This window comes from Lepus europaeus, chromosome 22 (genome assembly GCF_033115175.1).
Source record: "Lepus europaeus isolate LE1 chromosome 22, mLepTim1.pri, whole genome shotgun sequence".
In the NCBI taxonomy this organism is placed as follows: Eukaryota; Metazoa; Chordata; class Mammalia; order Lagomorpha; family Leporidae; genus Lepus; species Lepus europaeus.
In genome coordinates this window covers 4025099-4047416 of record NC_084848.1, presented here as the reverse complement: position 1 = coordinate 4047416, position 22318 = coordinate 4025099, and the positions used below count along the sequence as shown (strand labels likewise).

General features: G+C 54.4%; 1 protein-coding gene across 2 annotated transcripts in view; it reads left to right on the top strand.

Annotated features, from left to right (window-relative positions):
• Positions 1-22318, top strand: part of EVL (Enah/Vasp-like) — a 135594-nt gene that overhangs the window by 87127 nt on the left and 26149 nt on the right. For both annotated transcript variants that reach the window (XM_062181620.1, XM_062181619.1), the window contains exon 3: positions 10213-10390. In XM_062181620.1, coding sequence (XP_062037604.1) covers positions 10213-10390 — 178 coding nt within the window. The remainder of the gene's footprint in view (positions 1-10212; positions 10391-22318) is intronic.

Here is a 22318-nt window from a genome sequence, read left to right as displayed (position 1 = left end):
CTTCACTGGGTTATTGTCAGATTAGAATCAAATATCAGAGGTGGCAGAGCTAGGGAAAATATGTTGCACAGAAGAGTTAGCCTTAGCTACACTTGTCTATCCATGCAAGGTGGCTGCTAGGGGTCTGGGCCCACAGCCCCCAGGTCTTCATTTAGAAAGAGTGTCCCCTCCGGGACAAAAAAGATGGCATCGTTTAGGTGTGCTTGGCGAACACCTGTGCAGATGCCAGGAGGCAGCTGAGTCCACTGCGCGGTGAACAGCCCACACGACTGGGCTCCGTGACGGGACGGGACAGCGCGAGACCGGGGCGGGCACGCGGCGGTCTGGCCTAGCCGCAGCGCCTTGCTCACCACGTCAGTGCTCTCCCTCCAGCTGTCTTCTCGCAGACTGACAAGGGCACTTTTGGCAGTGATGGCAGGAGATCTGTGGCTTCAGCGTTCATGGGAAGCTCGCCTCAGCTGCACCCCCAGGCCGCTTCGCTGGCCAGGTTTGGCGAAGTTCAGAGCAGGTTAGCTGCTGTCCTGACAGAATCCGCCTGTTAGCGATGAGAAACGAGAACAGCGCTTGGGCTTGGTGCTCAGTGTGTCACCTGCCTGAAGGAGTCTCTGCTTAGGCCAAAGCAACCGTACCGAGTTTCAGATCCTTGTGGCCGACAGAGATCTCCCCACTTCAGGACCCCGACCCTCAGGGTGTCTAGCTTCAAACTCAGGGTTACCTACAGGCAGCCCTTTCCCTGTTGACGAGCCCCAGTGCCGGGAAGATTTTCCTAGAGGTCGTCTAGGAGCTGCTTCCCTGTTACCCGATGCACGGCGCTAGATCTGTCCCCAGGGACACGCTGTGGCACCCAGTGCAGGATATGTAACACCTGGCTTCAATTACGCTGACAGCCCAGAGCAGCTCACGAGGTCCCAGAACACCCCTGCCTGGTCGAGAGTCCTCAATGGAAGAAGGTTCACTTCCCAGCTGAATCGGAGCAGGCGTTCCCAAGCATCAGTGCCTCTGGGGAAACCAGGAAGACAGCAGGGGGCGCTGGGGAGCGCATCAGCCTGGAGCGCTGGGTTCCCAGAACGCGAAGGCACCTGTTCCCAGAGCCCCACCCCTCTGTGCCTCCTGCCAGGGAAACCACGCAGTAAGAGGCCTTTTCCCCGTGGAGGGAGGAACTGGCAGCAGCCCTCAGTGCTGCGAGGCTCTGAGTGCTCTCCTCAAGAAAGAGAAGTTGCCAACACGGCCTTCCTGCTGGAGTTCCAGGTTTGAGAGCCGGGCTCCCTCTCCCCAGGTGGAGGGGCGGCTCTCAGAAAACATGGGCAGTAACCCAAGGCACAGGCAAAGGGCAGGAAACCTGGGCCTTTCAGGACTTCAGGAAAAAAGATGGGCTTTCACAGATCCATTTCCAGCCTTGTGGACTCCCACCTTGAATCAGTCAAACAGGTGGGCACTGGCGCAGCCATTAAAGCACTGTTTGGGACACCCACATCCCATATCCAAGTCCTGAGGTTCGAGTCCTGGCTCTGCTTCTGATCCAGCTTCCTGCTGCTGCATACCCTGGGAGGCAGCAGGTGAAGGCTGAAGTACCAGGGTCTCTGTCACCCATGTAGGAGACATGGGTTGAGCTCCAAGTGCCTGGCTTTGGCCTGGCCCAACTCTGGCTGTTGTGGGCATTTGAGAAATGGACCAGAGAATGGAAGAGCTGTGTGTTGTGTGTTTGTCTGTTTCTCTCCCTATCTCTTTCAAAAAAAGAAAGAAAGTAGTGCAACCTTTCAAGAGAGACAAAGACACCTGGCCTGGTGATTGAATGGGTTCATCCTTCCATGTTTGCCACTCTGTGTGGTCTGTGGCACATTTCTCATGTCTGTGATTTCATTCTCCCCATAACCCCATGAAGATAAACAGTACAAGAATGTTATTCTCATTTTTGCTAAATAGGTGGATGTAAAACTAGATGATCACTTGTGGAAAACAGGACTGGCAATGTATAGTGCTATTAGCCAAAGTCTAGCCTGATCTCCAACCTAACCTAATCCCTTCAAGAGGACTGAGAATCCTCTTGGATTGGTTGAGAATGAGCTGTGGCCACCAAAACTGTGCATGTAGAGTGAGTAGATTAGAGGGATTAATAGAAGTAGAGCAAACTAGTAAACATGGAGTCAGTTAACGGAGGTGGCAGGCAGCAGGAGAGACACTGCAGTCCTGCAGCCGTCTCACTGTTCACACTTCACCGGCGTTGGACCAGACCCAGTGCCACTGACTGGAGTCTGTGAGGCAGAAGGCCTGCAAGCTGGCGAGAGCTCTGAGAGCAGTGGGGTCTGTGGAGCGATGAAGGGAGTAAGAAGGGATATATGCTGGGGGAGAGAGCGTGAAGGGGGCTTGCCTGCAGTTTTAAGGAAGACCGTTCTTGGCCGGCGCCGCGGCTCACTTGGCTAATCCTCTGCCTGTGGCGCTGGCACCCTGGGTTCTAGTCCCGGTTGGGGCGCCGGATTCTGTCCTGGTTGCTCCTCTTCCAGTCCAGCTCTGTGCTGTGGCCCAGGAGGGCAATGGAGGATGGCCCAAGTGCTTGGGCCCTGCACCCGCATGGAAGACCAGGAGGAAGCACCTGGCTCCTGGCTTCAGATCGGCGCAGCACACCGGCCGTAGCAGCCATTTGGGGGGTGAACCAACAGAAAAGGAAGACCTTTCCCTCTGTCTCTCTCTCTCTCTCTCACTAACTCTGCCTGTTTAAAAAAAAAAAAAAAAAAAGGAAGACCGTTCTCCACTGCCAAGCTGCTTTTTTGTAAAGGACTCGACTGTTTTTACTCAGAGGCCTCAAGAACGTGTTTGAGGATATTCGGAGTCCCGAGACCTGCCACTGAAAGGACAGGAGAGGCACTCCCACTCCTGCACTCCCCGGGATAAGACGTTGACAAATGCTGTGATATGGACTCACATACAGAAAGTCCACATGTTAAAATAAGTTCATCCTTCAACCAGAGTATGCATCAGTCCTGCCAAAGCTTGCAGAGTTAACATTCTAAATAAAGCTGATGGGGGATAGGCTAAAAATTAAAGATTAGAAAGAGAGAAACCAAGCAAACACCATCCAGACACTGGTGCGATGTGTTCATCTCAGTTAAAGTAGACCATGTGGCAACAGGTATCGCTAAAGATGAACTCTGACCTTTCTAGTGATAAAGCAGTCCACTGAAAAGCAAGTCATAGTAACCCTAAATTGTATGCATCTAATAACGTAACTTCAAAATATTAAAGATGGGCAAATCTAGAGAGAAACAGATCAACCCAGAAGCATAGTTAGAGATGCTGCTCATACCTCCAGGTGACAGACTGGACATGCAAACAGAGTTGAGGAAAGATGGAAAAATCTGAATGCGATTATTAATCAACTTGACCTAGTTCATTCTTGTAGAAACTGCAGCCAACCACTTCACAGAATATGATCTTCTCGAGTGCACATGAAGCGTTTACTAAAGTAGACCACATGCTGAGCTGTAAAACAAGCCTAGGACTAGAATGGATTAAAATCCAGCAGAGGGACCTGACACTGTGACACAGTGGACCTGCAGTGCCAGCATCCCACATGGGAGCTCCGACTTGAGTCCTGGCTGGCTGCTCCACTTCCAATTCAGTTCCCTGCTGATGCACTTAGGAGAGCAGCAAAAAATGGCCCAAGTACTTGGGCCCCTGTCACCCATATGGGAGATCCGGTTGGAGCTCCAGGCTCCTGGTTTCAGTGTGGACCAGTCCTGGCTGTTGTGTTCATTTGGGAAGTGAAAGCTTCCGTCCCCTCCCCTCCCCTCCCCTTCCAGTAGAATAATGAAAAAAATCTCCAAATGCTTGGAAATTAGGTAGTACATTACTAAGGAACAATGGGACAAATAAGGGATCATAATGTAAATTAGAAAACATTCAGAACTAAACAATACTGAAAATACAACATAGCAAAACTTATACAATGCAGATAAAACAACACAGATAAGTAAAATTATAACTATAAATGCTTATCTCAGGAAAAAAGAATGGAAATCAATGATCTGTACATCAACCTTAAGAAGCTAGAAAAATAAAAAGCAAATTAACCCCACTAAAGTAGAAGGAAGAAAATAGATTCAAAGCAAAAACTGCTCAGGGATGGCTGGGTCTAGGCTGTTGTCTCCAACGCATGAAAGAATTTGAGAACAAAATGTAGGTCAAGGTCAAGGTCAGGAGAGAGCAAGATTTATCTGCCTGCAAAGCAGAACACACTCAAGCAGTTCACGAGAGAGCTGTGCCTAGCGAGGCTCAGGTCCACCCATTTACATGATCTGCAGCCCCGGAGTGGTGTCTTGGGTGGGGTTTGGCTCAGGGTTCGAGCACCACCCATTTCCTTGACCTTTTTTGGAAAACCTAGAAGTGACATGGTGTCAGGTGCATGATGGGAATGGGAGTGGCAGCCATGGTGATTTTATTATAACAACCTTATAATGAGCTAAAGGTCACCGTGGGGATGCAGTCAGCCGCCATGTTGGTTATTTTTGGCAGCACCGGCTCTGAGTGACAAAACCAGGGAAGTTACAGCTTTCCACTGAAAGAAAAGAGTGCAGAGGGGCTGCAGGGAGGGGCTGGAGACCTCTGCTCTCCCTGCTGCTTCCCTGCCCACACCAAAATGAGTGAGATAGGAAACAAGTATATGATAGGGAAAAGACAAGCAACAGACTGGGGTAAAAAGAAACAATTAATTTAAAATCTGGTAAGAATGATCTAGGAGTAGAGGGACACAGTTTGACAATATCAGAAGTGAAAAAAGGACATCGTCATAGATCCTGTAAACGCTAAAAACGTACTAAGATAATATTGCAAACGATCTTGTGCCAATAAATGTGACAGCTTGGATGAGATGTGCATATTCCTTGAAAAACAATTTACCAGGGCTGGCCTTGTGGGGCAGTGGTCGAGCCATGAATCGCAATACCAACATCCCCTATCAGAATGCCAGTTTGAGTCCCAGCTACTCTGTTCCTGATCCAGCTTCCAGCTAAGGTAGCAGATAATGGCCCAAGGTTTTAGACCCCTGCCACCCATGTCGGAGACCAGATGTGCTTCCTGGCCCCTGGCTTTAGGGTGGCCCAACCCTAGCTATTGCAGCCATTTAGGGAATGAACCAGCAGATGGAAGACACCTCTCACCCTCATCCCTCTTTTAAAAAACCAATTTACCAAAACTGACACAAGAAAAAATAGAAAATACAAATAGTCCTAAACCTATTAAAGAAATTTATAATTACAAACCTAAGGTTTTTACAAATAAAGCAGCAGACCTGGATAGCTTCACTGGTGAATTCTCTCTAACATTTAAGGAAGAAACACTGCCAATTGTACATGAAGTCTTTCAGAGAAGGACCACTCCCTATGTTGTCTTTTTAAGACAACATAACCATGATATAAAAACTGCAAAAGAACATTGCAGGAGAAGAAAATTTCTAATGAGCATTGATACAATAAATAAACATAAAATTAATGACTTAAATCTAATATATTTAAAATAACATCCTGAATTCCATGAATGCAAGACCGATATAACAGAATAAAAGCAAAATACCACATGAGTATCTTCGAGATACAGAAAAAGACATTTGAGAAAACTCAGTACCCGGGGCCGTGCTGTGGCATAGCAGGTAAAGCCACCACCTGCAGTGCTGGCATCCCATATGGCTGTTCCATGTCCCCAGATGTTCTACTTCCAGTAGAGCTCCCTGCTAATGCACCTGGGAAAGCAGCGGCAGATGATCCAAGTCCTTGGGCCCCTGCACCCATGTGGGAGACCCGGAAGAAGCTCCTGGCTCCTGAGTTCGTATTAGCCCAGCTGCAGCCATTTGGGGGATGAAGAATCTTTCTCTCTCTCTGCCTTTCAAATAAATAAATAAATCTTTAAAAAAATATATCCAGTTCCCTTCAGTATAAAAATAATGAGGAAGCTGGGATAAAAGGTATCTACAAATAACAACAAAACAGAAACCATAGCTAACATTGTACTTAACATTTTGCCTTCCCCTCAATTCAGGAGCGAGACAAGGATCTCACTGTTGCCTCTCTAAAAGTACCCACACACTGTTACTGCAACGTGCCAGCAGTGTGATTCTGTTCTGTGGATTTCCAAATGTGAATGAGTCAGAGAATCAAAGTAGTCCCAATTTAAATCTCAGAAGACATTTTGTTAAAATTGACCAGGTGCTTAGAAAACTTATACAGAGGCCGGCGCCATGGCTCAACAGGCTAATCCTCTGCCTGCAGTGCTGGCACCCTGGGTTCTAGTCCCGATCGGGGCGCCAGATTCTGTCCTGGTCGCTCCTCTTCCTGTCCAGCTCTCTGCTGTGGCCCAGGAGTGCAGTGTAGGATGGCCCAAGTGCTTGGGCCCTGCACCCCATGGGAGACCAGGAGAAGCACCTGGCTCCTGCCTTCGGATCAGCACGGTGCGCTGGCCGCGGCAGCCATTGGAGGGTGAACCAACGGCAAAGGAAGACCTTTCTCTCTGTCTCTCTCTCTCTCTCACTGTCCATTCTGCTTGTCAAAAAAAAAAAAAAATTATACAGAAATGTAAAGGATCTAAAATAGGCAAAGCGATCTGAAAAAGTAAAATTGGTGTAGTTGCACTGTCAGATTTCAAAACTTTCTGCAAAGCCACAGCCACCAATCAGGGAGGAGCTGAGAAGGAGGTGTCGATGGACCCGCCCATGTGTGGTCTCTAGACTTGGGACAACAGCACCATGGTGTGCCTGGGGGGAAGGGGTCAAATGGTGCTGGGGTGCCCCGATACGTTGTGAACAAAGCTTCACTGCCAGCTCACGCTGAACCCCCAAGTTACTCACGATGGATCACCAGCCTCAATATTTGAAGTGAACCTGTTCCTAAGGGGAATGATCAATGACACTGGGAAAGACGACGATTTTGTTGAACAGGACACAAGGAAGTTACTTGTAAAGAAATGGTTTTTATGTTAGGCTTCTTTTTAAGGTGACATTTTGAGATTTGATTATTGTTTATAGCCCTTGTCTATACTGTTTCTTTTTAAAAGATTTATTTATTATTTGAAAGTCAGAGTTACACAGAAAGAGGAGGAGAGGCAAAGAGAGAGAAAGGTCTTCCATCTGCTGGTTCACTCCCCAGTTAACCATAATGGCCAGAGCTGTGCCAATCTGAAACCAGGAGCCAGGAGCTTCCTCCAGGTCTCCCACGTGGGTGCAGGGGCCCAAGGACTTGGGCCATCTTCTACTGCTTTTCCAGGCCATGGCAGAGAGCTGGATTGGAAGTGGAGCAGCCAGGATTCAAATCGGCACCCATATGGGGTGCCAGCACTACAGGCAATGGCTTTACCCACTGTGCCACAGCACCGGCCCCGGTTAGGCTTCTTCAAAATCAAAAAGTTTTGGGGGCCAGCGTTGTGGCGTAGAAGGTAGAAGCTGCTGCCTGCAACCGCTGCATCCTATATGGGTGCTGGTTCAAGTCCTGGCTGCTCCACTTCTAATCCTGCTCCATGCTAAAGGCCTGGGAAAAGCTGTGGTAGATGGCCCAAGTGTTTGGGCCTCTGCTGACCACATTGGGAGACCTGGATGAAGTTCCTGGCTGCTGGCTTCAGCCTAGCTCAGCCCTGGCCATCGCTACCACCTGGGGAGTGAACCGCAGATGGAAGATGTATCTGTCCCTCTCTCTATAGCTGATTTTCAAATAAAGAAATAAATGTTTATTAAAAAATAAAGAAGTTTCTTCATTGAAAGAGACCATGAAGGCAAGCTGCAGACTGAAAGCAGGTATTCTCAAGATGTACGTACTGCCAGAGCAAGGAGCTCATGTGAAGAATATGTGCGGAATTCCTACAAATGAGTAAGAAAAGGACAAACTTCGTTTTTAAATGGTCACCAAAAGAAAGACTTGAATGGGTGTTCACAAGAGAGGAGAACTAGCCAGTGTGTGCCTGATCCTCCAGAGCTGGTGGCACCAGGAGGGGCACTGTGCCACCATTACGGTGTCTCCAGTCTCAAGGGCTGCTTTAGCCACTGTCACTTGGCTGGTGCTTAGCGTGTGCAAACTCCACAAAGCCCCCAGCTCCTTCTCTGACAACCTGGGACTAAGCCTAACCCTCCCCAGCTCAGTTCTTTGCATTTAGCTGTGCTCGCCTGTGAATCTGTATTGCTAGTAGCAAGAGCAAAACGGAGAACGCCCAGGAGGCGGGGCATGGACATGGGCTGCAGTGGCCGTCTGTCCGTGTGTCGCCATGAGGCTGTGAGATGACGGCTGGCTCCCTCTCGCCTGGCCAGATGGGGGCCGTCCTCCTGCCTGCCTTTATCCAGCACACAGCATGTGCAGCAGTGAGTCCGGGTGCCCATCTCCGTGCCCCACTGGCCACATCTCTGTGTCCGTATCTCTTTCCTGAACACACTCTGCTGATGGGCGTGCTGTACAGTTATCCCCAGCCTCAGAGCCCAGGAGCCTAGGGGCAGACGAGGCTGACCGTCAGCTTGTACCTCTCCTGGAGCAAGACCTTTTCCTGCCACACCCTGCTGGCTGTCTGCCCAGCCTCCTCCGCTCCACTGTGTGCTTCCGCTGATAAGGCCCTAGGCCACCATCAGTGCCTCCTGACAACTGCTGCTGGAAGCTCGAAGCTGGGGTAGCTACCCTCACGTCTCACTGAACGTTGCTGTGAGATGCTTAGCCATTGCCACGTCACACTCTTTATCCACTTTGCAGGCAGGAAAATGGACAACTACTAAGCCTGTGGTGTTGGAACACAAGGCCCAGAGCTAGGTTAGGGAAGCAGGATGAGGCTCCAGCCCTCAGCGTCTTCCCCAGGCCTCCACTGCCTCCCTGGGGGCACCACTTACAAGGAGGGCCTTGCAGTACTCGGAAAGAATTCTCTTGTGGTGCAGTGGGTTAGGCTGCTGCCTGAGGTGCCGCATTCCATACTGGCGCCGGGCTGTTGGCCTTTTGGGGAGTGAACCAACAACAGAAGATCTCTCTCTCTTTCTCTGTCTCTCACTCTGCCTTTCAAGTAAATAAATCCTTTCTTGAAAAAAAAAAAAAAAAGCAACATGGAAGACATCTCTTATAAATGCCTAGTGGCCAGACCTGCCCAGTGTCGAATCCCGGATGGCTTCTCTGCTCTGTGAGCCCCGCACCCACAGCCTGGCCCGGCCTTGTCTTTTCTGTGACTTTCCCTGCCAGGCCAATACTGCTGTATATTTGGTTTGGGGTTTTTTTTTAAGATTTAATTATTTATTTGAAAGAGTTACACAGAGAGAGGAGAGGCAGAGAGAAAGAGGTCTTCCATCTGTTGGCTCACTCCCTATTTGGCCGCAACAGCCGGAGCTGCACCAATCCAAAGCCAGGAGCCAGGAGCTTCTTCTGGGTCTCCCATGCAGGTGCAGGGGCCCAAGGACTTGGGCCATCCTCTACTGCTTTCCCAGGCCATAGCAGAGAGCTGGAAGGGAAGTGGAACAGCCGGGACTTGAACCGGCGCCCATATGGGATGCCAGTGCTTCAGGTCACAGCGTCTGCCCCAGTAATGCTATATATTTGTGTGACACACTAACTTGTCCAGGTTACCCTTTTAACATTTATTAACGAATCCTAAGTGTCAGCCACCATGCACAGGGCTGTGGGAAGCATGACTGTGGATTAGGGAGTTATGAATATGAATCAGGTCCATGAATATGAATTAGGGCGCATGGCTATGGATTAGGGGGCATGGATATGAATTGGGTGCATGGATATGAATTAGGGGGCATGGATATGAATTAGGGGACATGAATATGAAATAGGGGCATGAATATGAATTAGGGGGTTCTTTACAGCGTGCGGTTGGTTGAGCTGAGCCTCTCGCCCCTGTTTCCTAACTGGAGAAGCAGAGCCCCACGGAGGGCAGTGACCTCCTTGAGTCACATGGCTAAGAGGCAGGGCCAGGACCACACCAGGGAACCTGACTCCCGGCTCAGGCTTTCTCACCAGCAGCTACGCAGCATGATCTGTTAGCTGTTAGCCAAGGCTTTGGGTTTTTCACACCCTCCCCTCGCTGTGCCATTGATTAGGGTCTGGAAACTTCCCCGACCAAGCCTTCCCCTCCCTCCCTCAGACCCCAGCCCCACAGTTCTGTCCTCCAGGGCACACAGCGTCCTGGCCTCATCGTGCCCCTCGCCAGCTCACTTGCCTTCTACCTTTTATTTATTTACGCGTGTTTCTCTCTTTTCCCCTCCAGGTTGTGATCAATTATTCAATCGTGAAAGGGCTGAAGTACAATCAGGCAACGCCAACCTTCCACCAGTGGCGAGATGCCCGCCAGGTCTATGGCTTAAACTTCGCAAGTAAGGAAGAGGCGACCACCTTCTCCAACGCCATGCTGTTCGCCCTGAACGTCATGAACTCCCAGGAAGGAGGTGAGCAGGTTCCTCTGGGGCCTGGGGCCCACAGCCGCTCTTGCTTGCCCTGCTCTGCTCAGCCAGCCCTGGCTTCCGGGTGCCCAGCTCCGCCGCGCCACGGAGCTGAGTGCATGTGGGCTCTCAGAGACCTGCCGCCCGCTCTGGATTTCGAGGCGATTAGCAGCTGGAAGGAGGAGGGAGGAGCTGTGGGGCCCAGTCTGTTCCGTGGGCTCTGCAGCTCTGTGTCCGGTTGTTTTGCATGTGCCCTCCCACTCCCGTGGTCTGCACGTTTGGCAGAGACGGGGTAGAGCAGTCAGCCGTTTATCTTGGAATTCCTGCGTTTGACAGACATTTGGTAAGCACTTGCTGAGTGTAAGAGACTGGCTGGGGGGAGCAGATGAGAGATGGGCAGTCCTTCCTGTCTGGGGCAAGGGCTCCAACACGCAGGTACTCCGGGAACAGGCACAGGAAGTGGCAAGGAGACTTCTCAGCAGGTGCCCTGGAGCGGGGGCTCTGCAGGTGAGGCATTGGGGTGGGGGTACTCCCAGGCGGAAGGAGCAGCCCCTGGGCAGGGGGAGAGCAAGGGAGGGCTCAGGTGGGCTGGGAGGAGTACAGAGCAGCATCTCTGGTACCTGGGGTCAAATAGCAAAGAGACCAGAAAGGAAATCAGAGGTGGACGGGGGGAGCTTTGCTGAGTTGAAAGGCCCTAAATGCCTGGAAAATTCAGGGTGGTGGTGTCTCGTGGTGAGGGCCATGGTGAGGAGAGGGGCTAGCACAGCAGTTAAGGCAAAGAAGCAAAAACACTGTGGCTTTACTGGAAATTCATGGTGAGAGCTCCAGAGGGAGGACAGGCCTTTCCCTGGTGGGAGTGTCCTGAGCCTCGGACAGGGTCCCGCAGGGCCTTACTAGGGCACAGCAGTTAGGGACCGGGCTTGGAGTCCTACTGCTCGGTTCTGCTGCAGTCCAGCTGAGGAACCCTTGGCAAGTCGTTTAACTTTTCTGTGCCTCAGGTTTCTGATCTATAACATGGGGACATGCGGGGTTGTCATTCCATTTAAACGAGCCGGAGCATCAGATGTTGAGAGGCTGTCTGTGGTCACTCAGTATCAGTATCTGCAGGCATTGTCACTGCTGCTGCTGTCAGAGCTGAGGGAAAGGGGGGAGGTGGTGCTCAGGGCCTGGGGCGGGTGGGGATGGGGGAGGTGGTGCTCAGGGCCTGGGGCGGGGGGAGGTGGGGGCACATGGTGTGTGGGTTTTCTGCCTGGGACTTGCATGGTAAGGACACTTCCCAGGTGCAGCAGTGTTGAGTGGCGGCCACCTAGGACCTACACAACACAGATGTGAATGTCCCTGGAGCGTTTTTCCACCCAAGAGGCTTGAGCTGCGTTGGTGTCAGATCTGGACTTAGCCAGACTTCCCCAGGCTGTGGAGCTGGGCTCTAGTCTCCGTGTATGTTTGGATGCACTGAGGGGCAGTGAATGGGGTTCATTTAGCCAGGTGCCTGGTTCTTTCAAATAAGTGCTTACAACGAGCTGTTGTACTGAATCCACCATGGAAGAGCAGGTAAGTCAGTTAGCCCGGCCCTCAATTTCAGATGAGAAAGCTGAGCCCCATGGTGAGGAAGTAACTCCCTGGATCCCCCCGCATGCGTGTGTGTCTGTTGGGGCGGGGTGGGAGCCACCAGTCGGCTAAGGTGTGTGGATGTGGTATGAACGTGAGCGCAGCTGTCGCCCGTGCTGGTTCCGGTGGCAGTGGCTGCCTTTGCGTGGATGGAAATCCTGGGACAGACTGAGGGTTAAACTTTGTTTTAAAGTTGGGAGTGGCAGGTTTTTTTTTTTTTTTTAAGATGTATTTATTTATTTATTTGAAAGAGTTACACAGAGAGAGAAGGAGAGACAGAGAGAGAGAGGTCTTCCATCTGCTGGTTCACTCCCCACTTGGCCGCAACAGCTGATCTGAAGCCAGAATTCAGGAGCACCTTGGGCTGCAGGGGCCCAAGGACTTGGACCATCTTCTACTGCTTTCCCAGGCCACAGCAGAGAGCTGGATCGGAAGTAGAGCAGCCAGGACTGGAAGTGACACCCATATGCAATGCTAGTACTGCAGGCACCGGCTTTACCCATTACGCCACAGCACCGGCTCTGGGAAAGTTTTTGTGTGTTTTTTTAAAATTGTTATTTATTTGAGAGGCAGAGAGAAAGAGAAAGCTCCCATCCTCTAGTGTACTCCCCAGATTCCCACAATCGGCAGAACTGGAGCCGGGAACTCCATCCAGATCTCCCATGTGAGTGGCAGAGACCCCTGTGCCTAAGCCCTCACCTGCTGCCTCCTGGGGTACACATTAGCAGGAAGCTGGAATCAGAAACAGAGCTGGGGACAGAGTTGTGGCAAGTGGATCAAGCTGCCACCTGTGACGCCAGCATCCCATACCACATTTGAGTCCTAACTTCTGTGCTTCTGATCTGTCTTCCTGCTGATGTGCCCAGGAAGACAGCAGATAATGGCCCAAGTACATGTGAGAGACCAGGATTGAGTTCCTGGCTCCTGGCTTCAATCTGGCCCAGCCCTGACCCATTGTGGCCATTTGGGGATGGAAGATCTCTAGAAAGTAATTCATTCTCTCTCTCTCTCTCTCTCTCTCTCTCTCCCCCTCTCCCTCCCTCCCTCCCCCTCCCCCCTCTCTCTCTCTCTCTCTCTATCTCTCTCTCTCTCTCTCCCCCCCCCCCCACACACACACACACACCTTTCAAATAAATTTTAAAAAATAAAGTCTTTAAAACAGACCGAGCCAGGGCTTGAACCAGGCACTCTGCTATGGAAGTGTGTTCCCCAAGCAGGGTCTTCACTGCTGTGCCAAATGCTCGCCCCAGGATTAAAGTTGTAGTTCAGCTGAGTATAAGCCACGAATGCCACGTGTCTGTCGGTGAGTCTCTCCATTTGCGTGTCTCCTCCAGTCCCCACCACCAGACGGAGACCAAAGTGTCGTTAGCATCCCTACCCTGGAGGGCAGCTGTGAGGTCCACTTCCTGTGGCAGGGTCATTTTGATGGCTCATGGACTTTGCATGAGTGAGATCATGCAGTGTGTGTTTGCCTTCCACTGGCTCCTCCCTGCTCCATAGTCAGTTCCTGGTGGCCATGTGACCAGCTGCTCTGCCTTCCACCCGCACCTCCGTCGGGGCTGACCCTGTTGCACCTATCTGTCTACAGCTACTGCTGGAGGCCCTTTGCTGCCACTGTAAGGAATCCCATCCCCCCTCACTGGGTGCTGGAGGGGAAAAAGTATCTGGAGGCAGCTAGGTGTCATGTTCAAGTATGTGCTCTGCCACCTGCACGGCTTTGGGAAATAAATGCTATTTCTTAGGTTTGTTGTGAAGATCAGATTTGAAATGCTTATAATGTATAGGGTGTGTATTGTGTGGTATGACAAGGGTTCAAAGAACCTTGGTACTTCCTCTTCTGCTCTTGTTCAGCGTGGTTAGCTTGTCTAAGCTTCACTTTCCTTGCTCATCAAACAGGGTCTTAAGTCTCACTTCACTAAGTTATGGAGAGGATTTGTGGGCCCAGAGTGGTGCCTGGCATCTCGTAGACACCCAGCCAATCCTGCTTCCTCGCCTGGCTCCTGTCTTGTTCTGGGGAGGTGTCTGGGGGTCCTGGGGGTCCTTCCTAGCATCTCCCCACCTCTCCCTGCTGTGTGTGAGCAAACACTGGGTGGGCTGTTGCAGAATCTTCCAGGCCTGACAGACAGCAGATACTTAGATACCAATCCTGAAAGCAAACTTTCCCCACACTTAGCATTGGGCAGTGTCCTGCCAAACCCTGCTCTTAGCCGCTGATTCCCAGCTAATGTCCCCACTCTAGGCAAGAAGCCAAGGCTCACAGTGAGGCAGAGAGAGAGAGATCTTCCATCCGCTGGTTCATGCCCCAGCTGGCTGCAATGGCCAGAGCTGTGCCGATCCAGACCCAGGAGCCAGGAGCTTCTTCAGGTTTCCCACACGGGTGCAGGGGCCCAAGGACTTGGGCCATCTTCTACTGCTTCCCCAGGCCACAGCAGAGAGCTGGATCAGAAGTGGAGCAGCTGGGACTAGAACCAGCGCCCATATGGGATGCTGGCTCTGCAGGTGGCAGCTTTACCTGCTACACCACAGCGCCAGCCCTGCCCTTTACTTTCCAAAGGACCTTGACACATCAAAGGTGCAACATGAACCCATCCTTTACATAAGTAACATGTGTGTATTATTGAACATGGAAAATACAGATAAGGAAAATTGTCTCCTGCAACCAGAGGTGACAGCTGTTGGCACTTGCAGCCCCTTCCGCACCGCTGCATGAGTGGATAGCTGTTTCCCCCAGTCTCTATGTGCTGCCCCACAAGCTGCCGTGACAGAGCTTGTAAAATCCATGGAGCAGCTGATGGGGGCATCTTTTGTTATAATGATTGGCCCAAGTCCTAAGGGCTTGGACTCCCCAGAATGACAAGAGTGGCTTTTTGTAAGTCGATGCCACGCCTGGTGGCTGGAAGTATCTAGATAGCTGGGGGTGGCTGCTTGCCAATGTGATTGGTATGAATAGCCAGTCAGAACTCTTGACCTTGGGGAGGGGAGAAGGGCTGGGGATTGAGCCAATCACCATTGGCCAGCGACTCCATGGTGCCCACCTGATGGAACCTCTGTAGAAAAACCTAAAGGGAAGGGGTCGGAGAGCATCCGGGTCAGTGCCCACACCCAGCGGCAACCCCATCAGTGGAAGGCCTCGGCCCGTGTGCTGCCTCTCTCATAAAGAGCACCCCCTGCATCGTGGGGCAGCCTTGCAGCAAACTATCCCGCCTGATTGCACACAAGTCAGACAGACGTGTGGGGGCCCAAGGTCCCCCTTTTTGTGACTGGTGTCTGCAGCCTGTGGGGTTTGCCCAAACACGAGTGATCAGTGTCAGGACACCCCGTAGACTGAGCGTGCAGACCCACAGTGCAGGGGGTAGAGGGCAGCTTCCTGCCTTCCTCCTCGGGTGCCTGCGTGTGGACGTCTGCTCCGTGTGCGCGGCCCCTTCCCAGGGTGCTCCGCCAGGCACCGTGAGAGCAGCCGCTCTCTGCCGCCAAGCATGCGGGCCACTGCCCTCTCCACCATGACACGCGTGGGCAGAGGCAGTTTGTATGTGTGTTTGTGTGTGCACTTTGTATTCAGTCTTGGCACACTTGCCAGTGCTCTCTGTCGTACATTTCTGAGTCAGACAGGGTCATCCACTGGTACGGCTTGGGTATCTCTTGCCAAGCCCTCCCACAGTGAAAGTCCCCGTTCGCCCTGGGTCCAGCACAGTGACAGTTGCCCCAGAGACACTGGTGCCCCCACTGTCCAAGCAGACACCCCAAGGAGGGAGAGCACTCTGGTCGGCATCCGTCTACTGCAGAGGGTGAACAGTCCTCACGCCTCATCGGCCGTGTCCGGACTGGCTGCGGCAGCTCTGATTCGTGCAGTGTGGCCCCATCTGTGGGATTCCCCACCCCCGAGCTGTGTGCTTCCCTAACAAGCAGAGGGTCTTGCATTTCCTTTGCTAAATGCCCTGTGTGGGACCTTCCAGGCCTGCGATAGAGAACACACACCCCCTACTGAGGGGCTGTGAAGCAGCAGCATCTACACCATCTATGCTGCTGTGAGGCAGGGTCTGCACTGTGCACTGCTGTGATCCCTGCTTGTCTGCAGAGGAACTGAAGAAAGCACTTCCTTCCCCCCGCTTCCGTCCCCGGGAGTGGCTTCCTGGTTAAAGGCCCAGGTCCTCCCGGAAGCACCAGAGGGTAGGCTGGGAGCCGCTTGCCCCACTGCTCGCCCTCAAGGGCAGTTCTGCCCGCAGCGCTTCTCTGCCGCCCCTGGCTCTGGCGCCTACCGCCCTAGTGACTCCAACCTTCAGAAGTGGACAGGCAGCCCTCTGTCACCTGCTCTCTGTGCGCACCGGCAGTTGGCTGCCTCTGCGGATTTGTTTTCCCTTGAATAAATTGGTTTTGGCTGTGAAAAAAAAAGGAACTGGCCAGGAGCCAGAGAGGCAGGAGTCTGCGAGGTCTGAGAAGTTGTCGTTCAAATTATCCCAGAGATCTTTTCTAAAAAGAAGGATTCCAGAAGTGACAGGATGAGTACAAGGGAGCCTTCGGAGGAGCTTTGTGGTTTCCCAGGAATGTGCGGGCAGTGGGATGAGGGCGGGAAAGGCCCAGTGCCCTGGGCTTGGACACCAGCTGCCCACTTGCCCTGCCCCCCACTGTTCTGGTCATCTCTGCTCCTCCTTGGCCTCCCCTGACATCTGGTTTCTACCTCTGTTCACCACTTCCTCTCAGTGGGGAGTCCCACGCTCCATGGGAAGACCTCTGTGCCCCCTGCCCTGCCCCAGGCCAGGGTGAGCCCCCTTCCCCACGCTTACTCTGCCCCCATCTGCGTTCCCTACCTTATAGCACTAGGGCCTGGTTGCCACTCCACTTCCCCCAAGATTGCTGTGAGGACCAGAGACACGCCCTACCTGTCCACTGTTGGTCTCCAGGACACACCGTGGTGCTTGACTCCTGCCCGGCACCCAGAGCGGACTGCCGTGTGTCGAGTGTGTGAAGCTGTGCTCCTGACACAGCGGGCATTTCCATCTCGGGGGTCTGCAGGTCTCGACAGTGCCTGCACACTGTGGATGCAGGTGTGGATGGACGTGAGTGTGTGTGGATGCACTTATGCTGGGCCAGTCCCTGGGTACCCCTGCCCCCCATCAGGAGGGACACTGGCCAGTCATCCCCGGGATGGGCTGTGGTCGTCCTGCACAGTGCACGGGGTGGCCCTGATGTTCGAGTACTTCACAGATATGCACTGTTTTTAACACCCACTGTGGCCTTTCCAGGCTGAGAACAGGGGCAGCGCTATCTGCCTCTGTGTCCAGCAGCCCTTGAGGACTTCACCCCTGAGTCTCCTGTGTGTTGTGGTCATGTTAAGTTTCCTTATTCTCTGCAGACCTGTAGCTGTTATCATCGCGGACGGGCGCCTGGCCCTGTTGCACCCTTTCTCCTGTCATTGGCTGGTTGGTGGCATGGGTGAAACTGGCTGAAGGCATGAGAGGTCTCGTAGGCCAGGCCTCCTGGTCAGTGGCCACAGAACATACTGAGGACTCCAGGGCCCTCCAGTTTTAGGGAAGGGCCTGGGGCAGAGGGGCCCCTGCTCCCCAGTGGGCTCGCACTCACACCCTCACCCATTCTCCTTTCTTTCTTTCTTTTTTTGACAGGCAGAGTGGACAGTGAGAGAGAGAGAGAAAGGTCTTCCTTTTGCCATTGGTTCACTCTCCAATGGCCGCCGCGGAGCCAGGTGCTTCTCCTGGTCTCCCATGGGGTGCAGGGCCCAAGCACTTGGGCCATCCTCCACTGCACTCCCTGGCCACAACAGAGAGCTGGCCTGGAAGAGGGGCAACCGGGACAGAATCAGGCGCCCCAACCAGGACTAGAACCCGGTGTGCCGGCACTGCAAGGCAGAGGATTAGCCTATTGAGCCGCGGCGCCGGCCTCCATTCTCCTTTCTTTTCCATGGACATCTTAGCCGCGGAGATGAGGTGGTTGTGAACAGAGATAACACGCATGATAACAACAGAACAGGAATGACTGAGCTGCATGTGCGGCTGCCAGAGCCCGGGTGCCTTTTTACAAGGCTGCCCCCGTAAACCAAGCGTGCAGGCAGTCACCTCAAAGAGCCATCTCTCCTACAGACTCAGAGACAGAGAGGGCCCTGGGAATATTTCATCCATCCCCCCTGCTCTCTGACCATGGCAGCTGCTTCTCCAGGGCAGGGATGAAAGGAGGGGGCCGGCCCGTGCGCAGCCCTGGACTCCAGAGAGCACAGCGCTCTCCCATACGCCTGCCCCATGGGCAGCGCCTTTGACCCCTGCATGCCCTCCGCATCATGAGGCCTCCAACATACCTGGGGGTCTGCACCCCCTGGCCTGTGACCGCTGTTGGTTGCAGGAGCCGTATTGTCCCCATCGCCCAACTCTGCCACTGCCTTGTGTGTGAGCGCTGTCTTCTTGTGATGTTTCTTGTAGACCTGAAGTGGCGGGGGGCTGGACAGGTAGCCCCCGCAGGGCGGCGTGGGACGGAATGGTGCTGGACCTTTGGGGTACACAGGACAGCCCGCACAGTGGGTGTGTTTCATGTGTCCCACCAGACTTCTATGGGTGAAAAGCTGTTTTTGTGATCTGAGCCAGAATGTGGCTCCATTCTATAAAGAGCACTGTTTTGTTTTGTTTGTTTGTTTCAGTTTTAGCATGTGCAGAGTTTTCTGGGACTGCGGCTACTTGGATTTGTCACTGTCCCACCTGTTTTCTGCTCGGAAAAGTCCCTTCTCGGGAGATGTCTTTGTCGCCTGTCCAGCTGACCCGTGGCGCAGCAGTGTGTCCCAGGTCTGTGGCAGGTGCTGCTCTCTGCTTCCCCTCCCAGCGTCCAGGGCCTGTGCTTCATGATAGATGGCTGCCCCCTTTCGTCCCCTTCCAGGACACATCAGGCCTTTCTCGCCCACCCACGTGTGTGGGTTACACCACCCGTGCATCTCATTGCAGGAAAACGCAGGGCCACTGCAGAGTGTCTGTCACAGAAAGGGGCCGTGGGGGCTGAGAGGGTGGAGAACCGCTGGGGTAGAAGCTCTGACAGACCTGTCCCTCGTCAAGCTGTCCCTGCTGTCTCGTGTGCTCTTCGACTCACAGTGCCAGGTGGACCCCTGAGGTCCGCCCCATCTACGGCTGGAAACCAGGCCTCAGAGAAAGGGAGGAAGGACATGGCCCGTCCCACGCCCGACTGCTGCCTTCTCACTAGAGGGGCGGGGTGTGGGAGAGCAGCGAGCCGTAGTGCCGTGGAGGCATGTTTTGGCACCAAGCAGTACAGCGCTGGGCAAGGGAGCTCTTCTGATGCCCCCATGGTACACTGGTGCCCCAGGGGAGCTGTCCAGCTGCTCCCCGGCCCCACTCCACTGTGTGTCCCAGGCCAGTCTGCTGATAAACCACTCGGTTCTCTCAAAACTCATCACGGTCGCTCTGTCGCCATCTTCCACTACTCCAGGGAGCAGGGCCCCACGCTGAGGGAGCGTGGCTGCCTGATGGCAGGGAATTCTCTAGAAATTGCCACTCAGAGCTTCTGCTGCCGCAGGAGGCACATGTCTGGGCCCAGGTGGTGCTGGAGGGGTGGGAGCCGGGGAAGGACCCTGGGTGCCATGAAGCTGAGGACCCCCGTTTTGCAGGAATCAACCAAGGGGAGGGTTCCTCCTGTCATCCTGAGTGGCCGAGGCCTGACACAGCCGCTCCTTCCTAGGATGCTGTTTTCCTGGGACCCAGGACCGGGGTGGGGGTCCTAAGGAACTCGTGGGGCGAGCTAATCACCCGGGCTCGGAGCACAGCGGCACGTCCCATCCGGCTCGCTTGTCACACGTCACCGTGGCTCTGGAGCTGGCTCTCCTGGTGCCGGACGATGAACATCTCATTTCTCCAACCTCCCGCATCCCTACCCGTCCCCAGCAGCCCTCCAGCCGCCACAGCCACAGAGCCATGGCAAGCCGGGAAGGGAGGTCTGGACAGACAGACCAGGCCCACCCCATCGCCCTGTAAGGGAGCAGAGCAGCTCAGACCTTAGAGCCACTTGCGCTGGGGCTGAGCTGTGCCTCTCAGAGCTCCTTTCCACCGGGCATTCCTGGCTGCCAGGCCGTTGGCCCTTCTGCCCCTCGGGCACCTTCTGGGCTGGTGTGAACCCTCTGAGGGCCAAGGACAGACCTCTGACCAGGCTGCCTTCCTCCCGTCTCTGCCACCTCCCTGCTGCCCTCTGCAGCCTGACCAGCTCAGAAGGGGACGCCCAGAAGGCGAGGCTGGGCACTGCAGGCTCCGTGCACACAGCTGCTGGCCGTGCCTGGCATGCCATGCCTTCTTCCCCTCTCAGCCCTGCAGGTCCCTGGGCCATGGTGCTCCTCAGACCAAGCCAGTGCCCCGTGGAGGGCTCCTCCCCACTCCCCGGCATCCCCATGCTGTGGCCACAGCACCGCTGGGCACGGCACGTTGTTCCCGGAGCGTGCATCCTGGCAAATTCAGAAACACCCTCCTCCTCTCTGCACCTCGGGAACCAGCACCGCCTGACTGGCGCCTTCCAAGCCCCTCAGGCCGCGGGCCAGGCCCCACTCGAGCCTCATCTTGACCCAGGCCGGGGAGCATGGAGGTGGTCCCGAGTGTGTCTGCTGATGAGGGCGCTTCAGGCCAAGGTGTCCCTGGTGCGTCGTGGTCTCCCACTGCCCCTCAGCCTGAACGCTGGCCCTGCCTCCCTGCAGGGTGGCAACGGCAGTGCCCGTCAGCCCCCAGCTCCCCAGCTCCGAGTCCCCACACCCTCGCCGCTCACCTGGTGGTCGTCTCCCAGCCCCCTTCACCCCTGGCCTTGCTGTGTGTGTCACCTTCCCAGGCACCCACAGACTCCTGGTGGCCCCCACAGGCCAGAACACACTGCTGCTGTCCTGTGTGGGTGGGCCCGGTCTGCTGGTCTACACTGCGCTCCTGAGGCAGGTTCCTGCCTTCCGCGTCTGATGCTCAGCCCCCACGCTGGGAGGGTAGAGGCGTTCCCGTGTCAGTTGGTGCTTCTTGCAGCCGCTGCTTTCCACTCTGCCAACCAAGACGAAGTCCTGAACCAGCCTCGCTCTCCAGCCCGAGAACCTGGGCTCGAGGTGAGGGGTGCTCTCTGTGCGTGAGGGACATGGCAATCGAATTGTCTCACACAGAAATCGCACCCTCTCCTCGGCCTGCTCAGCACCACGCAGCCTGCGGCCCTGCGGAGGGAGGGGCCTTCAACGCTGGTGACCAGGAATTGTGCGTGAGCCCGGGGAGCTTCTGACGTGGACTCCTTTTCTCCATCTGTAAAGTGGGTTGGTCATACCTACCTCACAGGGTTGTTGTGAGGGTAGCAGGGGTGGTTTGTATAGTTCACCTAACAATTTGCAGTACTCTGTTTAGAAGCAATTATTTGCAAAGGTAACCAAGAGTGTCAGCCCCTGAGGTGGTGCGACAGCCCCACCTGCAGTGATAGAGGCTGGGATGTTTGGGGTGTGGTGGCCGGGATGACCCTGCAGGCTTGGCGGGGTGGGGGGAGGGGCAGGATGGCAGTGGCACAGGAGTGCCAGGGAGTCTGGGTCTGCAGAGAGGGTGGGGCTGAGCCGTGTGATCTCCCTGTGTCACTGCCTGCACTGCGTCGCCCACAGGGCCCTTGCCACCGCTCTCGACTTCCTTGAAAGAGCTGGGGCCGGTCCCCAGTTTACAGCCCAGGGAAGAAAGGCCGCTGCCTCCCACCAGCCCAGGATCATGTCCTTGATGCTAGGGCAGGTTCCTCGGGCTCCCCCTGTCCATGGACAGCCCAGAGCATGCACCCCGCCAGGGCGTGATAGTGCACAGCCCATCTCAGAGCGTTGCCTGGGAGGGGCACGGGCTGTGGGGGCGGTGACAGTGGTGTGCCCTCCCCGCCCTGTACTGCTCCACATCCTGTCGCACGTAGCTGCCGTGAAGCCTTAGGCAGGCCGCTTCCTGTTCTGAGCCTGTTTCCTCATCTTTAAAATGGGCGTTGTCCTGAGGCTCCCGTGATGGAAAGGGTGGGAAGGCGGCCCGCGGGCTGTGCAGCACAGCTGAGGACACAGGTGTCGTCCCTGAGCCCTGCCCTCAGCAGGCAGGAGCAGGCTCGGTCTTCATGGCATCCCCTGAGGACGTCCCCTTGCAGGACGAAGAAGTGAAAGCTCTTCACGTCAAGCTCTTGAGTGACGTGTCCAGGGCCACCCTCATGAGTGACAGGTCCCCTGTTCCAAGTCCAGTCTGCCTCTGCAGCCAGTCGCTTTCTAAGTCATCACCCGACGTGATGAGGGCTTGATTGTCACAGACCTGTGACCCGACCTGTCCTGGCCAGCATCTTTCTCCTCCTCTACTGAGGGTAGTCCCT